Here is a 17,778-nt window from a genome sequence, read left to right as displayed (position 1 = left end):
AAGTGAGAACCAAAGTTTAAAATTATATCTTTACTTTTAATAGTTTGTGTTTCGTTATATCCGTGCAACAGGATGCAATGCAATGTTTAGCTATACTGTACATTAATTACCCTATAAGGATTGTGAATGATGGCCCTTGCCAGATGAGTTCTTTTCCGGGGATCACGTAAAAATGTCCTCATGAATTGTATAATGTAAAGATAGTGTTAGTTAAACTGACATTACATTCATGTTGTGAAAATAAATATTATTATATGAATAACGTTTTATGTCCAATTTCTATATTTACTGTATGTTTTATTTGATCAGGCCTATGTTGATTGTTCTATAAATTATTTATTCTATGATTCAAGTTGCTTTTGTTTATTCATTCAAATTACTTTCTATTTTCTCAACAATAGTAATTAAATAACTGTATGTAAAATTAAGAAAGCCGGGCGAAAAACTTTAGAAGGGCTGGCCAGAAACAGTACGGTAATAATTCGAACAAAGTATTAACAGAAAAAACGAACAACACGAAGAACAAACGAGAAGACTGTATTGCCGTAATAGTTATGACGACAATCGTAAAAATTGGATGGAGGGAAGGGTGGGGTGGGGGTTGCTGCATTAAATAAAAATTATTTGAGAAAGGGGCGGTTTATCTCTCAAAAGAGCCTCCACAATCTGCATCAAATAAGAACATTTAACTTGTCCATAATGCGTTATTTCCTCTGTCAAGTTTATTTGCCGATTTTGTCGACGCCTTCACGTCAGGAAGGAAGTCCTATATGAACCATAGATAAAGATCTCGTTGTAATAAATATGCCTAGTGTTCAGTTTATTTACAGTTCAACTAGTTACAGTACAGTAGTAAAAAAAACTCAAATAATATTCGATAAATAGCTCATAACAAATATTAATGTCCACATAAATTTATTACAAAAATTACAATTGTTTTGCCTTGTAGATGTTTACAATAGGCACACTGACGGGAGAGAAACGTCGATTCTGCACACGTTCTATTGTCGTTGTTTCATTCTCTTTGATGGGTTATTAATATAACGCTGTAGTTTCCGAGAAAAACAATATTGACGTACCTATTGTTGTAAGGCAGACTGGCATATTAAAAATAGCTAACGGGCGCCATTTTTCTTTTTGGTTGTGTTGGATAAACAACTATAAGGTAAGAAATGAATAAAACTAGTAGTTGAGAGACTGTAGTTTGTACCCGAACGACAAAAGATAATTTAGCATTATAACCGAGGATAATAATAGGCCGAATTAATAAAGAAATAATGACTTATTTAAGTGCCTGTTGTATATTTCAATGACATAACCCCATTCGTCGTTACGTACAGCCAGTTAATGCATATCTCAACAATATTATTTTGAAACAAATTAATCTATCTTATCTATCTTTGTAGCAATTGGATAAATCTATGGGACAATGTGCTACCGTAACAGCTACTTCCTAATTTAACAAAAATGTGTCATAATAGTTGGCCAAATACAACCATCTTTTGTATATTTTATAATAGGCGTGGCAGTTCCAATACCAGATAACAAAGTGACATACTGGCAAATTATATCCAGAATTCCTTCTAAATAGACAAAGTTTATGTGTAAATCTGGTTTCTATCTGGCAGAATTGCATTAATAGTAAATTCGGAAGGTCTTGCACCATTACCAGGACTAGCAACCCTCGTACAAGGTGATTCAGATATTTTTCTAGCCAACTTATCACTTGTATCACTTTATTTTACTATACGACAGAATGGGAGATGAACAAGAAAACGAAGATCGCTTTACAGAATTTCTTAGAGATCTTAATAACGAATATGAAGGTGATAAATTCCGATTGTTAAGATTTCTTCTTTATGATTATCTACCCCTCTCACTGTTAGACTTTGAAGGTATCGATGGGTTGGATTTATTAAATAAACTCCAAGAATCGGGGGACATAAAATACACCGAAATAAACCTTCTAACAGAAATTGCCGAAGTGACAAATTTGCAGTCAGCTAAAGATGTCATAAAAGACTACACCAACGATGCTAAAAAGGGAAAGGGACTTTCACCTTATCGAAAAGCATTGTATGAAGCTCTGATGGCAGTTGGAGATGATGATCTGCGCAAACTACGTGCTTTCTATAAACTAGGTCACAAAGGCTTTGACAATATCTGGGATCTGGTATTCCACCTGGAGAAACAGGAACGATTGGACTCTACAGAGGTGAAGATAAAACGGTTTGCAGGTAACCTCAACGAAACAGCAAAGAAAAAACTAAGTGCGTATAAAACAATATTTATCTTTAATTTAACATAATTCATTTATCTGTACGTACAGCTCGTGTAAGAACACCTTTTTTGGTAACGATTATTTTTATATTTTGTACTTTTTATATAATTTGGTGGGTAACTAATGATTTTGGTTGACTGATTTTGATTGATGTGCTCAAACAATTAACATATTTACCAGCCGAGGCAATATGAATATTTCCTTGCTTCATGCAAGGTGTATTTAGCGTGTTAGAAATTTATTTAAAAAAAATATTTATTTATATATAGGCCTAAATGTATTATTATTTCAGGTAATCTGTCAAAACTTACAGAGACTAGGGAACAATCACAATCGACGTCAACAGCAGCACATGGTAAACTAGATTGAAAAAATAATTCACATTTTACTGTTATATTTTTTTTTATTGTAGGCCCATGTTTATTTTAAACTTTAAATATTCAGTGATGACAACATTTTATTTTTGTTTTAGCAGATCTGAACGAAGATGTGACATCAGCACTTAAAGGTACTCTAACCATTCCGTTTAACAGTTTTAAATACGTTTATAATGAATAGAGGGCTACCTATTTGTATTAGTATTTAATTTATTTCTCCAATATAGGCCTACAATAAGTAACCTGTTCCAATTAGTTATGTCACATCACAACATAAATCCGTTCACTTTCTTTAGAGTTAGAATCCAAGGAGTTTAATGTCATGCTGTCAAAGACATCACAATGGTACCAAGACAGAGACAAAATAACCATGCTGAGACTGCTGTTCAAGGACATTATACAAGATGCAGAAGAACACAAAGACGTAGCCAGCTTGTTCGATGCTTTGAAGGTTTGTGGAGATCTTACGCGTAAAAACTACAAAGTTCTAATCGACATGGTGAAAGTGACAGATACTCGTGGAGTTGTAGAGGACATGAAACTACTCAGTGACGCAAACAAGGACGGCAAAATCACGTCATTCACACCTTATCGACAACAACTGATGGGACTCGGGAAAGCACTTTCAAAAGACGAAGCAAAACGAGTGGGAAATGTGTATGAAGTGCCGCAGAATGCGTATACAGATCAATGGTCTTTAATCATGCATCTTGAAAAAACAACGAATATATTTGCTGATGGTGCGAAAGAATTTGTTAAAGACCTTAAAGATATAGGTCTAACCCATGTAGCTTCTAAACTGCTAACAACAAATAAAAGAAGCTGTACTCCAGATGTTTCGAAAAGTAAGAAAAAGAAAAAACGATAACAGAAATAAAGCTTGGGTATATATTATGTCAATTATTATCAATATTTTCATTGTTTCACATAATAAAAGTAGTGCATACTTTAGGAATTAATTATAACGTAAGAAGTGCTTGTACATTGCTTTGGTGTTTTTAGGTAGTTATTTTGAAGGTATTTATTTAGGATGGGTAAGTGGGCTTGGCAATCTTTACATAAATCAATTTATAAGTGTCATCAAATCGATAAATTAGTAGTTACTCATTTCACCCTTGCGTAAGTTAATCATTCAAAAAATTAATTATTCATCATTCATTATGAAGGGCAGAAAAAAAGTAAGGGAAAGACAAGAATGTAGTAGGCCTAATTGCTGTATACAGAAAATAGTCAAGCTGCAGCTGCCAATGGGGTTTTGGTTAAATTTAATCGCTTTTTTGTCTTTTTATAAGTGAAATCATTATATTTCTACCAAAGTAAATAACTATTAAAACTGCAACCTATTCAAAGTCTAATTTTATTTATCTTCATTTGTCATATTTTTGTGGTACAATACATCTTTTAACTATTATTAAAACCAGTTTACGTAGTTATTTGTTTTGCGTGTTTCGTTGTGTAGGCCTACTTGTGATGATAGCAAAATTCGAGGCAGGGAAAGAGTGGATTTACAATTCACTTTTCCTTGGTGGTAGCAGAAGAACTCAATGCCAATTAACGCAAAACCTAACTAAAATATCCCGCTGCAATTTAACGCTCTATTAATTATTCTATATAGATATTATAGCTCGATGATAGTTCACATTTTGATACAGTACCTAGGTCCATGGTTGAACTACACCCATGGTTGAACTACACTAAAAAAGCACTCAGATATTTACTGAATAGCCGACCAAGTATAACCATGGACCTATAATAGTATTAATATTATTATTAATATTAATAATTCATTTATTTTTTTTATTTATTTATTTTTTTTAATTTCATTTCAACACATACATAATACAAAATTAATATATAAAGGTAACGTAACTATTAAAACGATATAATACTCTCTCAAAAATAAGAGAGTAATGAAATTAAAGAAAAAAAAATAATGTATCGCAAAAATACACTTTATAATAATCATTTTGTTAATAATATGGTTGCCTTGTATTTTTGGTAAATGTGAAATAAGTGATTATAATTAAGTATTTGTTCTTTTATTTTGCAACTAAATATGTACCACTTAAAATGTTTGCATCACTGTGTGTTTTTCCAAAACCAACACATATACTTTCTTTGGTGATAATTAAGTTATTGTGGATATTTCGATACATATATTGTTTTACATTTTCCCATATTTTCTTTACCAGATCACATTCAAAGAACATATGTAGCAGTGTTTCCTGCTTTTCCTTGCAAAAACTACACATTGGTGAATCGACCTTTGACATCTTAAAGAGCATTGTATTTGTATAAATTATACGATGAATAAATTTAAATTGAACATTTTTGAGCTTAGAGTCATTTGTACAGGCGTGTAAATTTGAGAAAAGGTTTTTCCAATCAAGTTTTTTGTCAAACTCCTTTTCCTATTTGGATTCAATTCCAATTGGCTCTTCAACATTTTTTAATATAATGTGTTTATAGATAATAATAATAATTCATTTATAGATCCAGGGTATAACATCGTAGCCTATCAAAGAACTCACATTAATTTAGGTGATGATGATGTAGGCATAGGCCTATTGTTATGCAAAGTCGATTATTCGGCACGCTCGTTCTATTGTTAATATCGTTATTATTATTCAGTTTCATAATCTAAAGGCATAAACCGTTCGGTTATAATTGTAGTTTCCCCAGAAAATCAATTGGCGTCATACCTTTATTGTAAGGTATAAAGTTTAAAGCTATCGGACTTCGCCATTCTGTTTGTTTCGTTTCGGGAGGAAAAAAGATATATAGGTAAGAGGTAAGATAAGAAAAAATCTTAATATAAATTTAAATTTAATTACCATTTAATATAAGTAAAGGATTATCAGTAATATAACCAATAACCAGAACCGGAAGAAAATAAATATAGGCTATATTAAGAGAGCGCTTATTTTCGACTATGTTTTTTTTTTCTTTTAAACAACCCCTCACTGGGTATGTGACAGTTATCGTCAAATTAGGGGACAACAAAGTTACAGGTACTGCACAATATTTGTGTAGGCCAAGTCATTAATATAAATAATAAAAAGCAATGAGCCTTGTGTGGGACACCAAACAAGCATAAACAACAACAGTTATTTATGTTTTACTTTAAAAAGGACATTGTTTTCTATCAGAAAGATTTGCTATTAAACGACTGGAAATAACATTATGGATTCATGGTGTCGTTTTTCACTATGATAGTGATGTAATATAATATAATATCTATGTAGAACAGAAATGTCAGTGGACATATTAGGGACTTTACGAAATACGACGGGACCCAGGACGGTGCTCATGAATATTTTATGCATGAGCTTTAACAAAGTGGGCGGAGCTTAGCGTGAAATTCCGTGTCTTAACTTTACGGAGAACGACTAGAAATAATGTATATATAACCTTAAATATACAGTTCAAATTACACTTAAACGTAGAATTTAAACACTCTAAATAATATTTGAACTTCTAATGTTATTGTTTATTGAAATAACATTTTTATTGGGTTAAAATGGCTGTGTTAAATGCGGCGTTTGAATGCGGGGCCCTAGCTAGGAAGGCTAGGCCTATGCATGGAGGTATAAAATAGACCTCCATGGCCTATGCTAGTCCCTATTAATAGGGAGGTTTTGCAATTTTTATTGTGTTAGGCCCAACTGACATGGCAAAAGACCGATATACAGAATTTCTTAATAATCTTAGTGAAATCTATCTATCAGAAATTGCCGAAGTGACAGATGTGGCGGCTGCTAAACTTGTTATCAAAGATTACGCAAACGGTGTCAAACGGGGAAGAAACTTTCAACTTATCGAAAAGCTTTAAAGGAATTACAACCTGTACAATATAAAAACAGTAATTGTTTGTTTTATATAACATATAATAAAGCAAATAATAAATGTTTTTATATTCGTGAAATGGTACAAATACATTTATTTGATGAAATATGAAATTGTATTAACTTGGGCATCGCCTCTTGAAAATAGAATTTCATCTTTCACCTCATGAAACTTTTGTACCATCACACAACATTCATTATTGTCCGCATTTGCCGTTTTATTTAATGTGGGTATTGCGCACGTTTACAAAATCCATGCATTTACACCATTAGTATCTACGACATTTTTTTCAGGCTGTATAGGCTGTTGTGCCAGCTTCAATAATGTCAAACTGGGCATGTATACTCTATTTAGTATTCAAAAAGGTGTTCTGTCCTTTTAATTTAATTCGAATAATAACTAAACGTTGGTAAGAGTAATTACAGATCAATAAGACTGGATAGGGTAGTCGCCACGGTGATTTCTATTTATCGAATCGAATGTGTTTATGTAGTTGTTGCTATAGCAACAACTACATAAACACATTCGACTCAATGGTTAATATATATATATATAATATGTGTAATTTCCCGTCATTGGCGTCGTACCTCGTCGTATTGTATATTCATAATTAGCTTTATAACGGCATATACACAACAAGGACCGAGTAGCCATTGTGATGGTAAACAGAAACAGAATGGTAAACATATTCAATGGTTAATATCAATTATGTGTAAATTTCCGCCATTCCCCTATTGTATATTCACAAATTTCTTTATAATGACATATAGATTGTATAGTTCACTTAATAGTCTCTATGGAATAAAGAGACATAAGCCTGGCATGGTAACGAGCTTGAGCGTCATTATCTGTTTTGATTGTAGAGGATAAAGAACGAAGGTAAGATTTGGTTTTATTAACAGTAATTATCCGATCCTAATGGAAATATTCGAAAGATAAGATAGTGTTAGAATATGTGACAGTTATCGTCGTAACAATCTGACAATCATGTGGGTCAATCAAGTTACAGGTTCTGCACAATATTCTTGGGTTATACAAATTGCAGTTTGAAAGTAAGTAAAAAATAAAGACAGGACAATGGTGAAACAATATTTTAGTTTCCCATCTTTTTAAAGTTATTTAGAGAAAAAAAATAAATAGGAAGAATTACCAAAAAAGAGAAATTTTAAATCGTTATTTAAAACTATTAAATTTGATATGTTTGATCAAGTCATTGATATAAGTAATAAAAAGCAATGAGGCTAGTGTGGGACACCAAAACGAGCATCAAATACAAAAATTAATAATTTGTACGTAAAAAAGAACATCAGAAAGATAGCCTTTAAACCACTGAAAGGAAACAGACATTTCAGTGGACATTTTATTATAGGACGAAAACCAAACTATTGTTTTTATAATATTAGGCGCATTCTACTATTTCGTGCTATTGTGGAATCATGTGAGCCTGTTACAGTTTAGTAAATTTTTCAAATCACCGTGTATCATTTTAGTTCATATTTTCTTTGTTTCTTATCAGATGGCCGCCGTACCAATTTATTCTTCTTACGGCTCCATTTTCATGGGATTTGTGCAATAGATAGGCCTACATTGAGAAAGATAATCTTGTATGAATGATGCGTTTTAGAGAACAGGATTTAGATTTTGTAATTTTGTACACGTGATTTAATGTGATGATCAAACATATTTGTGAAAATATTATCAATTATCCATGACTTTCTCCGAAATATGTGCTTTACATATTCAAACATCCATCGATATAAAGAATCCCCATACATTTCCCTCACTTTTCGTTTGGTTATCCATTCTCGTTTTTTTAAACAAATAATTTTGCCTTGGTGAAATCTTGCTTAAAGAAAGATTAATATGTGTATTTTTTTATGATCAAGAAATACCATATGTAACACAACAAAGAATGGAAAACCACTAAATTTCTATCGCTTTATTGTGTTAGGCCTATCTAACTGACATGGCAAATGAACAGGAAGAAAAAGACCGATATACAGAATTTCTTAAGAATCTTAGTGATGAATATAAAGGTGAAAAGTGTCGATGGTTAAGATTTCTTCTTTGTGACTATCTCTCCGAATCACTGTTAACCAATAAAGATGTTTTTGCATTTGATTTATTCAATCAAATTCGAGAGAAAAACATTATAAAACATCCTGAAGTGAACCTTCTATCAGAAATTGCCGAAGTGACAGATGTGGCGGCTGCTAAACTTGTCATCGAAGATTACGCAAACGGTGTCAAACGGGGAAGAACACTTTCACCTTATCGTAAAGCTTTGTTTGCAGCTCTGATAGATGTAATACCTGGCGATTTTCGCAAATTGCAATCTTCCTACGAACTAGATAGATGTTGCTTTTACGATAAATGGGATCTAGTACTCCACCTGGAGATAAAGGGACGGCTAGACAATACCAAAGAGAAAATAAAACAGTTTGCAGACATTCTCAGCGACAAAAAAGCAAAAGACAAATTGAGTATGTTTAAAACCTCATTCCTTTTTAATATTAAAAAAACCTGACTGAATTTAATATAAAAAAAATTGTGTCTGTCGGTATGTGTAGACATTGTTGTTTTATAAAAAATAATTATTATTTACATTGTTTTCTAAGGTAATCTGTCAACATTAACAGAGACTAGAGAAAATTTACAATCGACGTCTTCAGTAGAGCAATTAGGTAAATTGTGAATAATCAAGTCCAAGAGTTACTCTACTCTGTTTGGCTTATTTTTTTAGCTTCATTTGTCACTATAAAAATACAATCTTTCTGTCTTATTTGTATTCAATGTGTCAATATTGGTTATAAATTGAATAAAATTGTATTTTTTGTTACAGGAGTATATGCGCCAGCACCGAAAGGTATTCTATTCGAAACTATACTTGGTTCCTACAACCATAACATTTCGAAGAAATTTCAAAATTTGTAATAAATTAAATACGTAAATTATTAATATAATAGTCATAATCTAATAATTAATAATTATTATATCACATTACCCTGCAAATTCAGATGCGCTCCCTACATTTAGTTATTTTGCTGTTCCATCTCCTTTTAGAGTTAAACCGCAAGAATTTTAACGCCATGTTATTAAAGACATCAAGGTGGTACCAAGCCAGAAACAAACTAACTATGCTCAAACTGCTGTTCACGAACGACGTAAAAGCCTCAAAAGAATTCGATGATGTGAAAAGCTTGTTCGATGCCTTAGTGGAGTCTCGAAAAATATATGTTAGGAACTACAAATATCTAATTGACATGGTCAAAGTTACCGATACTCGTGGAGTTGTAGAAGATGTGGAATTACTCAGTGATGCAAACAAGGATGGTAAAATTACATCATTCACACCTTATCGACTGACACTGATGAAAATGGGGAATGCACTTTCAAAAGATGAGGCAAAAGAGGTGGGAAGTTTGTATGATGTGCCACAGAATGCGTATACAGATCAATGGTCTTTAATCATGCATCTTGAAAGGACAAAGAATGTATTTGCTAATGGTGCGAGAGAATTTGTTGAAGACCTTAAAGATATAGGTCTACATCATTTAGCGTTGAAACTTAAACCGATAACAACAAATAAGAGAAGCAATGATACAAAAGTCTTAAGAAGAACGAAAAAGAGGAAATAAGAAGAATGAAAGTTCACGTTCAGTTTTGTTAAATTATTATACAATTTTTAATCTTAATCAGGCCCAGAAAAAGACATTTCTCATGCGGGGGTGGTATGGTATATTACGAAAATATTATGCATAAATATTTGTTTAAATAATTATATAACTTATTTATTTTAAGAAGATTTAAAACTCTTTATAACAATTATAATTATGTAGTTACTGTAAAATGCACATTGCTTTTTAGGTTAGCTTATTGATTTTCTCAATGATTCTCATTAAACAATCATTCAGATAATTCAAAATAAAAACACACAAACATACTGTACTGATTTGTCAATGTATTACCTTATACCAAATATTAGGCAGAAACAAAACATATTAGGCAGAAAAAAGGTTAGCTCCTACTACGAGAATCGTGGACAATTTAAAAGAATAGTGAGGAAAAGAAGAATTTTTATTAAAGATGTTTATTATTCATGTATATTTTGTTGAAAAATACATGAAAACAACTCATATAATGTCTGTCTTATGATGTTTTTTGGGTATGGCTGTTTTTGGAGAATTACAGATATTTCAATACTTTACTTCCGAAATTAATATTATGTATATATTTTTCATTTTCTATAGATTCGAAATAAAAACAAATTGTCTGACGTTAATTACTAAAACTGAAAGACTTTTCCGTGTGTTCAATGTCTAAGTAACATAGCAGTGCATTGATAAACCACCTGGGGAGGGGGATGCAGCTGGGAGTTGGATGCACACGTTGCGATCGCCCCCACTACCCAGAAAAGTGTTTTGAAAGTACAAAATTATCAATACGGTACTTATTTGTTACTATCAGGGCTTTTTAATCTACAGCTGATAAAAACAAGGTCATATACATGGCTGCAGTCGCGTGCTGAAGTTAGTGTTTACCGACCAACCGACCGACCAACCGACCGACATAGTGAGCTGTAGAGTCGCGTTGCACGTGGACGCGACTAAAAATGGTAAAATTTGTCATATATTAGTGCCGGACCAATTATAATAATAACTGAGGACTTTTAGGTTGCAAACTGGATTATCACATGAAGATAAAAATACTGTGTACATTTTCATTTATAACATTACATTTCTAAGACTGGCAATTCTATCATAAATGACTCATATGTGTAGATTATCGAACCAATTGATATAGTTACCATCACTTTCCATTGTTCTAACAGAAATGGAAAATGAACAGGAAAACGAAGATCGCTTTACAGAATTTCTTAAAGATCTTAATGACGAATATGAAGGTGATAAATTTCGAATGTTAAGATTTCTTCTGTATGATTACCTACCCCTTTCGCTGTTAAACCGTAAAGATATCACTGTATTCGATTTGTTCGACAAACTCCGTGAGTCTGGCGACATAAAATACACCGAAATCAACCTGCTGTCAGAAATTGCCGAAGTGACAAATTTGAAATCAGCAAAACAAGTCATAAACAAGTACACCAACGATGCTCAAAGGGGAAATGGACTTTCACCTTACCGGAAAGCATTTCATAAAGCTCTCATGGCAGTGACAATTGATGATTTGCTTAGGTTACGTGATTTCTACAAACTAAGTCACAAAGATTTCGATAATATCTGGGATCTGGTATTCCACCTGGAGAAACAGGGACGATTAGACTCTACAGAAGTGAAGATAAGAAGGTTTGCATCTAATCTCAACTCATCAGCCAAACAAAGACTAGGTATGTATAAAACAACAGTGCATAATACTTATTATCTGTTCGCTAACAACGTCTGTCATTTGTAATATGAACATAAATTCTGCAATTTTAATCTTTACTTGTTTTATTATTATTATAGCAAATCTGTCATCACTCGTAGAGACTAAAGAACATTCACAATCGACGTCATCAACAAGAAAAGGTAAACATCATTAAAAATAATTCATTGGTTGCTTGCCTGATGACTGTCTTGTTTGAATGGTTTCTGTTGACATTTGAATTGCAAACGTTTAGTATGAAAACAACATTGTAGTTTTGTATTAGCAGATCTGAATGGAATTACAAAAAGACCAGATGGGCGATCGCCACCTAGACCACGTATTATTATGATTTTTTTCTCCTATTATGTACGAATAATTTTCTGTTTCAAACGATATGCCTATCTGTCATGTCAAACCAATTAGCTAATACAGGTTACTACATCCATTTTTTAATTCACTTTCTTTAGATTTAAGCCCCACGAAGTTTAATGTCATGTTATTAAAGACATCACAGTGGTACCAAAACAGAGATAAAACAACCATGCTCAAACTGCTGTTCAAGGATAAGATAGAATCAGAAGAACACAATGATGTAATAAGCTTGTTTGATGCATTAAAAAAAACTGGTGATCTTAAGCGTACAAACTACAAAATACTAATCGACATGGTCAAAGTGACAGATACTCATGGGGTAGTAAACGATGTTAAATCACTCAGTGATGCTAACAAGGACGACACGATCAAGTCATTCACGGATCATCGACAACAACTTATGGAACTCGGGAAAGCACTTTCAAGAGATGAGGCAAACTTGTTGGGAGGTTTGTATAATGTATCAAAGAAAGCGTATACAGACGAATGGTCTTTAATCATGCATCTTGAAAAAACAAAGGATGTCTTTGTTGATGGCGAATTTATTCAAGATCTTATAGATATAGGTCTACACCATGTAGCTTCTAAACTGATAACAACAAATAAGAGAAGCTGTAGTCCAGATGTTCCGAAAAGTAAGAAAAGGGGAAAAAGAAAACGATAGAAAGCGTTAGTCAGGGGATTATAAAGAGATAATCTTCGAAGCAACGAGCAGGTTCCTCTTTTCTCGTAGGGGTACTCAACAAACGTGTCACAGTAAAGAAGATAATTAAAAAGAATAACATGCTCATTGTATATATTACACGATGTAGGCCTCGGTTCATATTATAAGTTAACTCATCAACATTCCACAAAAGTTACCGTAGTCATTCCACATAATGTATTGTTTTCTTTGTAAATATACAGCTATTTAATAATAATAATAATAATAATATTTATTTCCACAAATAATAAAGCGAAATACAGAGTAGCATAATACTGTAAATATACAACTGATAATGAACATAAATAATATAATGCAAGAAAAGAAGTTGGTAAGTGGAAAAGGGACGCCACAGCAAGCAAGCTTTAATTTGGGCGCCCCTTTCAATAGTGAAACAACTTAAACTTTAACATTTTAAAATATTGATATTAATTATTATAAAAACAACAATTGATAATTCAGTTATATGCGATTACAAATTAAACAATTTTCATAACACCTATTTACATTGTTCCTGTATTCAATAATATATAAACTTTTAATTTTCCTTTTGAATTATACAAATTATTACTCATTCTAATTTCGTTACTAATATTGTTCCATATTCTTGGCCCTTCATAAGATATTCCCCTTTGTCCCATGTTTGTGTTCTTTTTGATGATATACAAATTATTTTTGTTTCTCGTCATATGTTTGAAAAAAAGAATGAAAATTTGATGGCAGTTGATTTTTATTGTATTTAAACATAAAAAGTGAAACACATTTTTTATATAGGTCATAAACGGTAAGGGAATTAGTTTTTATAAATAGTGGTAAAGATGGATGGTAGTAGTTTGTTTTACATATAATTCTTAAAGCCTTTTTTTGAAGTACATGGATACGTTTCATGTTTTTGGCATCAGTAGTGCCCCAGACTGTTATACAATATGATATATTTGGTAAGATCAGTGAGTTGTATATAGTTAATAAGACTTTATAGGGAAGGATTTTTTTAAGTTTATTTAGGGAACCAATCATAATAGAAATTTTGGTGGCTATGCCATGTACATGATACGAGAACGTCAGTTTGATAAATGAAGACCATATCTCCAGTGATTTATATATTATATTAGTATACTTTTAAAGAAAAACAAATTGTTGGATAAATTATATTTTATGTGCTAAAAGGTGTTCTGCGTATTTCCCAAAAACTGTTTATCAAATGTACTGGAGAAAAAATCTACTGCCTTGTTTATACGACAAGCAATAATCTATACAGTTATACAGTTTTCTCTTTCGATTAGTATATATGAACCAATAAACTGTTTTTGTTGTTATTCAGCACACTGGTTAACTAATAAACAAGATTTACACGGTACCGAGTATTGCGTATAGCTTTTATTTGCTGTATGTTGTAAATTGTATGTGTTTCGTTTGTTACAATTAATACATAGGTGTTGGAGGTTATGAATGATCTTTTGAACATTGCACTGTAATTGTGCATAACGATAAAGGATAATTAATGCAACTTATATCAAATTAGTGGCGGTTGTTGAAAGAGAGCATTATCCACCTAAAATGAACGTATGTGCTCTAGGTAAATCTATTTACCTTTCTATTGTCGTCATTCTTGCAAATTCAACGAATCACAAACGTAGGCCTATTTATATGTTATTATTATTATAATTCTGTAATTTCCCAGGAAGCAAAAATATACCGTATCTATTGTTGTAAGGCAACTATGTATATTAAATAGCTAACGATTGGACGCCATTTTTTCCAGTTGTGGGGAAAAGAATCAAGGTAAGAATTCTCCTTCATATAAACAGTCTTAACGTAAATGAAGTCAGTATTTGATATTAGGTAAAAATTACTAACAGATAAAGATCACCATTAGGTTATTAAAAACATTCTGTAGTTTCAGAAAATCATAATTGTCGTCGGAACTTTTGTAAAGCACTGGACGCCGCTATTTCCTGTTTCGTTTTGGAAGAAAAAGAACAACTAAGGTAAGAATTAAGCTTAATGTGTAAATGGTATATTTCCGATATTTAACCGTCGTTTAATTTTGTGATTTTTTTTATAATCCTCCATTGTATATGTATATATTTTTTTTTTATAATCCTCCATTGTATATGTATATTTTATTGTATTTTATGTGTGCTGCTTATTAAATAATCATCATAATTATCATTATTGATTTGTAATTTTCTATAATAGAAATGGCAAAGGGACAAGATAACGAAATGTGCTTTAGGGACTTTCTTAGTAAACTGAATGAAGAATATAGCGGTGATAGAATTAAACCGTTAAAATTTCTTCTTCAAGACTGTCTAAGTAATTCATTGTTAGCTCGTTCCAATATCAATGCATTTGATTTATTCAATGCACTTCAAGATAGAGGAGACATAAGCCCAACTGAAGCGAACCTTCTATCTGAAATTGTCGAAGTGACACAGTTAAAACCTGCACAAAATATCGTGGACGCATACACGAAAGGTGGTGTCAAAAGGGGAAAAGGATTGTCACCTTATCGAAAGGTCTTGTTTGCAGCGCTGACAGGGGTGACAGATGAAGATATGCGTAACTTACGAGCTTTCTACAAACTAGATCAATACGGCTTTGGAAATATCTGGGATCTAGTATTCCACCTGGAGAAAGAGTTACTTTTAGACAAAACAGAAGAGAAAATAGAACGGTTTGCAGGAAAACTCAACCCCGCAGCAAAGAAGAAAATACTTGGTATGTAAAACAACATTCTTTACTAATACATATCGTCTTCAGCGTCTCAACTGATCTGTCTGTAATTATATTTATATTTACTTAAAATGCTGTATTGATGTTTTTGTACGTGATACCACTTTATGTAATTTATCTTTATTCTTTATTACAGATAAACTAGCAACATTTAAAGGGGTTAAAAACAATGTACAATCGACGTCATCAACAGAACAAGGTAAATACTGTATGATTAAATCTTAATCTATTTATTAGTAGGTTCGTTAAAGCATGGAAGAGTGATTCCCTCTTGCCTGGTTAAAGTTTCATTACCTGATGTCGAACCCGGATGCTCACCTATTGTTATTTTTAAACTGTAGTTTTTGTTTGTTTAGCAGGTCTAGATGCAGGAACAGATGTGCCATCAGTACCTAAAGGTATTTTAATAATTTCATAATCATCGTTTTAAAGAATGTTTGTAATTTAGGCATTTTTATGTGTTTGTTAACCATATTTGGGGTTGTTTTTGAGATATAAAAGTTACAAGACCCCAAAGGCCTATTTTAAATCAGAGTTATTCAGTAACGACGTTCTTCTTTCTTTAGAGTTAACCTCCAAGGAGTTCAAGACAATGATACTAAAGACATCAAAATGGTACCAAAAGGGAGACAAACTAACCATGCTAAGACTGCTGTTCAAAGATAAGATAGATGACTCAACAAAACACCAAAACGTGAAGAGTTTGTTTGATGACCTAATGGCCTCTGGAAAACTGAAGCGTGCAGACTACAAAGTTATAATCGACATGATCAAAATTACCGATACCCGTGGAGTTCTAGAGGACGTGAAATCACTCAGTGATGCAAACAAGGATGGCAACATTACATCATTCTCGGCCTATCGACAAACACTGATGGAAATGGGGAAAGTACTTTCACCAGAGGAGGCAAAAGAGGTGGGATTCCAAAATGACGTATCGGATGATGAGTATACAGACCAATGGTCTCTAATCTTGCATCTTGAAAAAACAACGAATGTATTTGCTGATGGTGTGGAAGGATTTATTGAAGACCTAAAAGATATAGGTCTACACCATGTAGCTTTGAAACTTCAACCGATAGCAAACAAGTAAGAAGTTGTATTCCTGATGTTTCAAAAAGTCAGAAAAAACACGTTAGAAATCAAGCTTAGATTAGCTGCATGTTTGATTAATTTTGAGTTGTGATTTTTTTTAAGGTGGAGGTAATAGGCAAGTGTGAGCCAGACAACGGGTGGGCGGGGCTTTCCCTCCCATAATTTTAAATAGATTTAGGGCCTAGGCTATTGTAAGTTTTACAGCAAATGATATCTTTACATGGCAACGGTATGTACTTCTTATCCCAAGGTATTTTTATCATCATTATTAACATTTTCATTGTTTTACATAATAATACCTTTAGGAATTAATTGTAACGTAAGAAGTGCTTGTACATTGCTTTGGTGTTTTTAACTAGGTAGTTATGTTTACATTTAATTTGGGAAATTAGGAATAATGTATTATATCAGTGTCATCTAATCGACACTAAATCAGTAGATTATTTAATCCTTTCATAAATTTAATCATTGCAAGAAAGTAATAGAATAAAAACCTATCCAAGGCAGACAAAAAGTATAATGTGTAAAGTCAAATAATTCTGTAATATTTAGAATAAAATGTTTAAATTTCATTATTACCTATAATTTGTATAGATGTCTTTTACTTGTTTCGTTTTTAAATTACACGTAGATCTCAAACTACATTACTACCAAATAATACATAAACACAGCTTTTCCCTCTTTAAGTTTTAAGTACTAGACCACCTACTACGCGTCGTGTCTTGGAAAATTGAACAAAATGGGCGCGTATTTTTTCTGTAATGTAGCGCGCAACTTGTAATCCGGTTGCTGCGCAACAATTATTATTATTATTGGTGGTTCTTAATAAGATATCTTTTTCAGACCACTGCAATATTTATATAACGTCGTGGGTAACAATTTACTATTAGGCCCTACTGAGGCAACGAAAACATAAACCCATCGAATGAAGAACATTTGAATGCTGATGATGTTATGCCTAGACATTTCAATAGGCCACATGAACATATAGGATGCCTATA

At 32.3% G+C, this 17,778-nt stretch overlaps 3 protein-coding genes across 8 annotated transcripts in view; all 3 read left to right on the top strand.

Annotated features, from left to right (window-relative positions):
- Positions 1-1,091: 1,091 nt before the first annotated feature.
- LOC144842882 (uncharacterized) lies at positions 1,092-4,984 on the top strand. 2 transcript variants are annotated; one of them, XM_078699459.1, is made up of 5 exons: positions 1,092-1,165; positions 1,756-2,270; positions 2,574-2,636; positions 2,754-2,789; positions 2,955-4,984. In XM_078699459.1, exons 2-5 carry the CDS (start codon positions 1,757-1,759, stop codon positions 3,524-3,526), a joined length of 1,185 nt encoding a protein of 394 aa, XP_078555585.1. In that variant the 5' UTR covers positions 1,092-1,165; position 1,756; the 3' UTR covers positions 3,527-4,984. The 2 variants fall into 2 exon arrangements, with proteins under 2 accessions (XP_078555585.1, XP_078555586.1); XM_078699460.1 differs by lacking the exon at positions 1,092-1,165 and having other exon boundaries at positions 1,697-2,270; positions 2,757-2,789.
- A 3,461-nt stretch (positions 4,985-8,445) lies between these two features.
- LOC144842883 (uncharacterized) overlaps positions 8,446-17,778 on the top strand; it is a 56,738-nt gene continuing 47,405 nt past the window's right edge. The window contains exons 1-5 of one of the 4 annotated variants that reach the window (XM_078699461.1): positions 8,446-8,987; positions 9,123-9,188; positions 9,347-9,370; positions 9,568-10,047; positions 12,810-12,887. In XM_078699461.1, the coding sequence (XP_078555587.1) occupies positions 8,471-8,987; positions 9,123-9,188; positions 9,347-9,370; positions 9,568-10,047; positions 12,810-12,887 (1,165 nt within the window). In that variant the 5' untranslated portion in view covers positions 8,446-8,470. Of the gene's footprint in view, positions 8,988-9,122; positions 9,189-9,346; positions 9,371-9,567; positions 10,048-10,572; positions 11,869-11,969; positions 12,033-12,338; positions 14,483-17,778 lie in introns of those variants that run through there. The other 3 variants (XM_078699464.1, XM_078699462.1, XM_078699463.1) reach the window with 3 other exon arrangements.
- LOC144842884 (uncharacterized) lies at positions 14,712-17,343 on the top strand. Of its 2 annotated transcripts, none has more exons than XM_078699467.1 (6): positions 14,712-14,728; positions 14,844-14,934; positions 15,146-15,667; positions 15,819-15,881; positions 16,042-16,080; positions 16,249-17,343. In XM_078699467.1, the coding sequence occupies exons 3-6, from the start codon at positions 15,148-15,150 to the stop codon at positions 16,773-16,775; spliced, it is 1,149 nt and encodes a 382-aa protein (XP_078555593.1). In that variant the 5' UTR covers positions 14,712-14,728; positions 14,844-14,934; positions 15,146-15,147; the 3' UTR covers positions 16,776-17,343. The 2 variants fall into 2 exon arrangements, with proteins under 2 accessions (XP_078555593.1, XP_078555592.1); XM_078699466.1 differs by having other exon boundaries at positions 16,039-16,080.

The sequence above is a fragment of the Antedon bifida genome, chromosome 5 (assembly GCF_963402885.1).
Source record: "Antedon bifida chromosome 5, ecAntBifi1.1, whole genome shotgun sequence".
NCBI lineage: Eukaryota > Metazoa > Echinodermata > Crinoidea > Comatulida > Antedonidae > Antedon > Antedon bifida.
This window is presented reverse-complemented; position numbering and strand designations above follow the sequence as displayed.

Excerpts from the sequence above, each read along its gene's own strand:
- LOC144842882 (XM_078699459.1), top strand. The coding sequence starts at position 1,757 with ATGGGAGATGAACAAGAAAACGAAGATCGCTTTACAGAATTTCTTAGA. Across the intron at positions 2,271-2,573 it reads AACAGCAAAGAAAAAACTAA|GTAATCTGTCAAAACTTACA; the intron begins GTGCGTATAAAA and ends TTATTATTTCAG. Across the intron at positions 2,637-2,753 it reads GACGTCAACAGCAGCACATG|CAGATCTGAACGAAGATGTG; the intron begins GTAAACTAGATT and ends TTTTTGTTTTAG.
- LOC144842884 (XM_078699466.1), top strand. The coding sequence starts at position 15,148 with ATGGCAAAGGGACAAGATAACGAAATGTGCTTTAGGGACTTTCTTAGT. Across the intron at positions 15,882-16,038 it reads GACGTCATCAACAGAACAAG|CAGGTCTAGATGCAGGAACA; the intron begins GTAAATACTGTA and ends TTGTTTGTTTAG. Across the intron at positions 16,081-16,248 it reads TGTGCCATCAGTACCTAAAG|AGTTAACCTCCAAGGAGTTC; the intron begins GTATTTTAATAA and ends TTCTTTCTTTAG.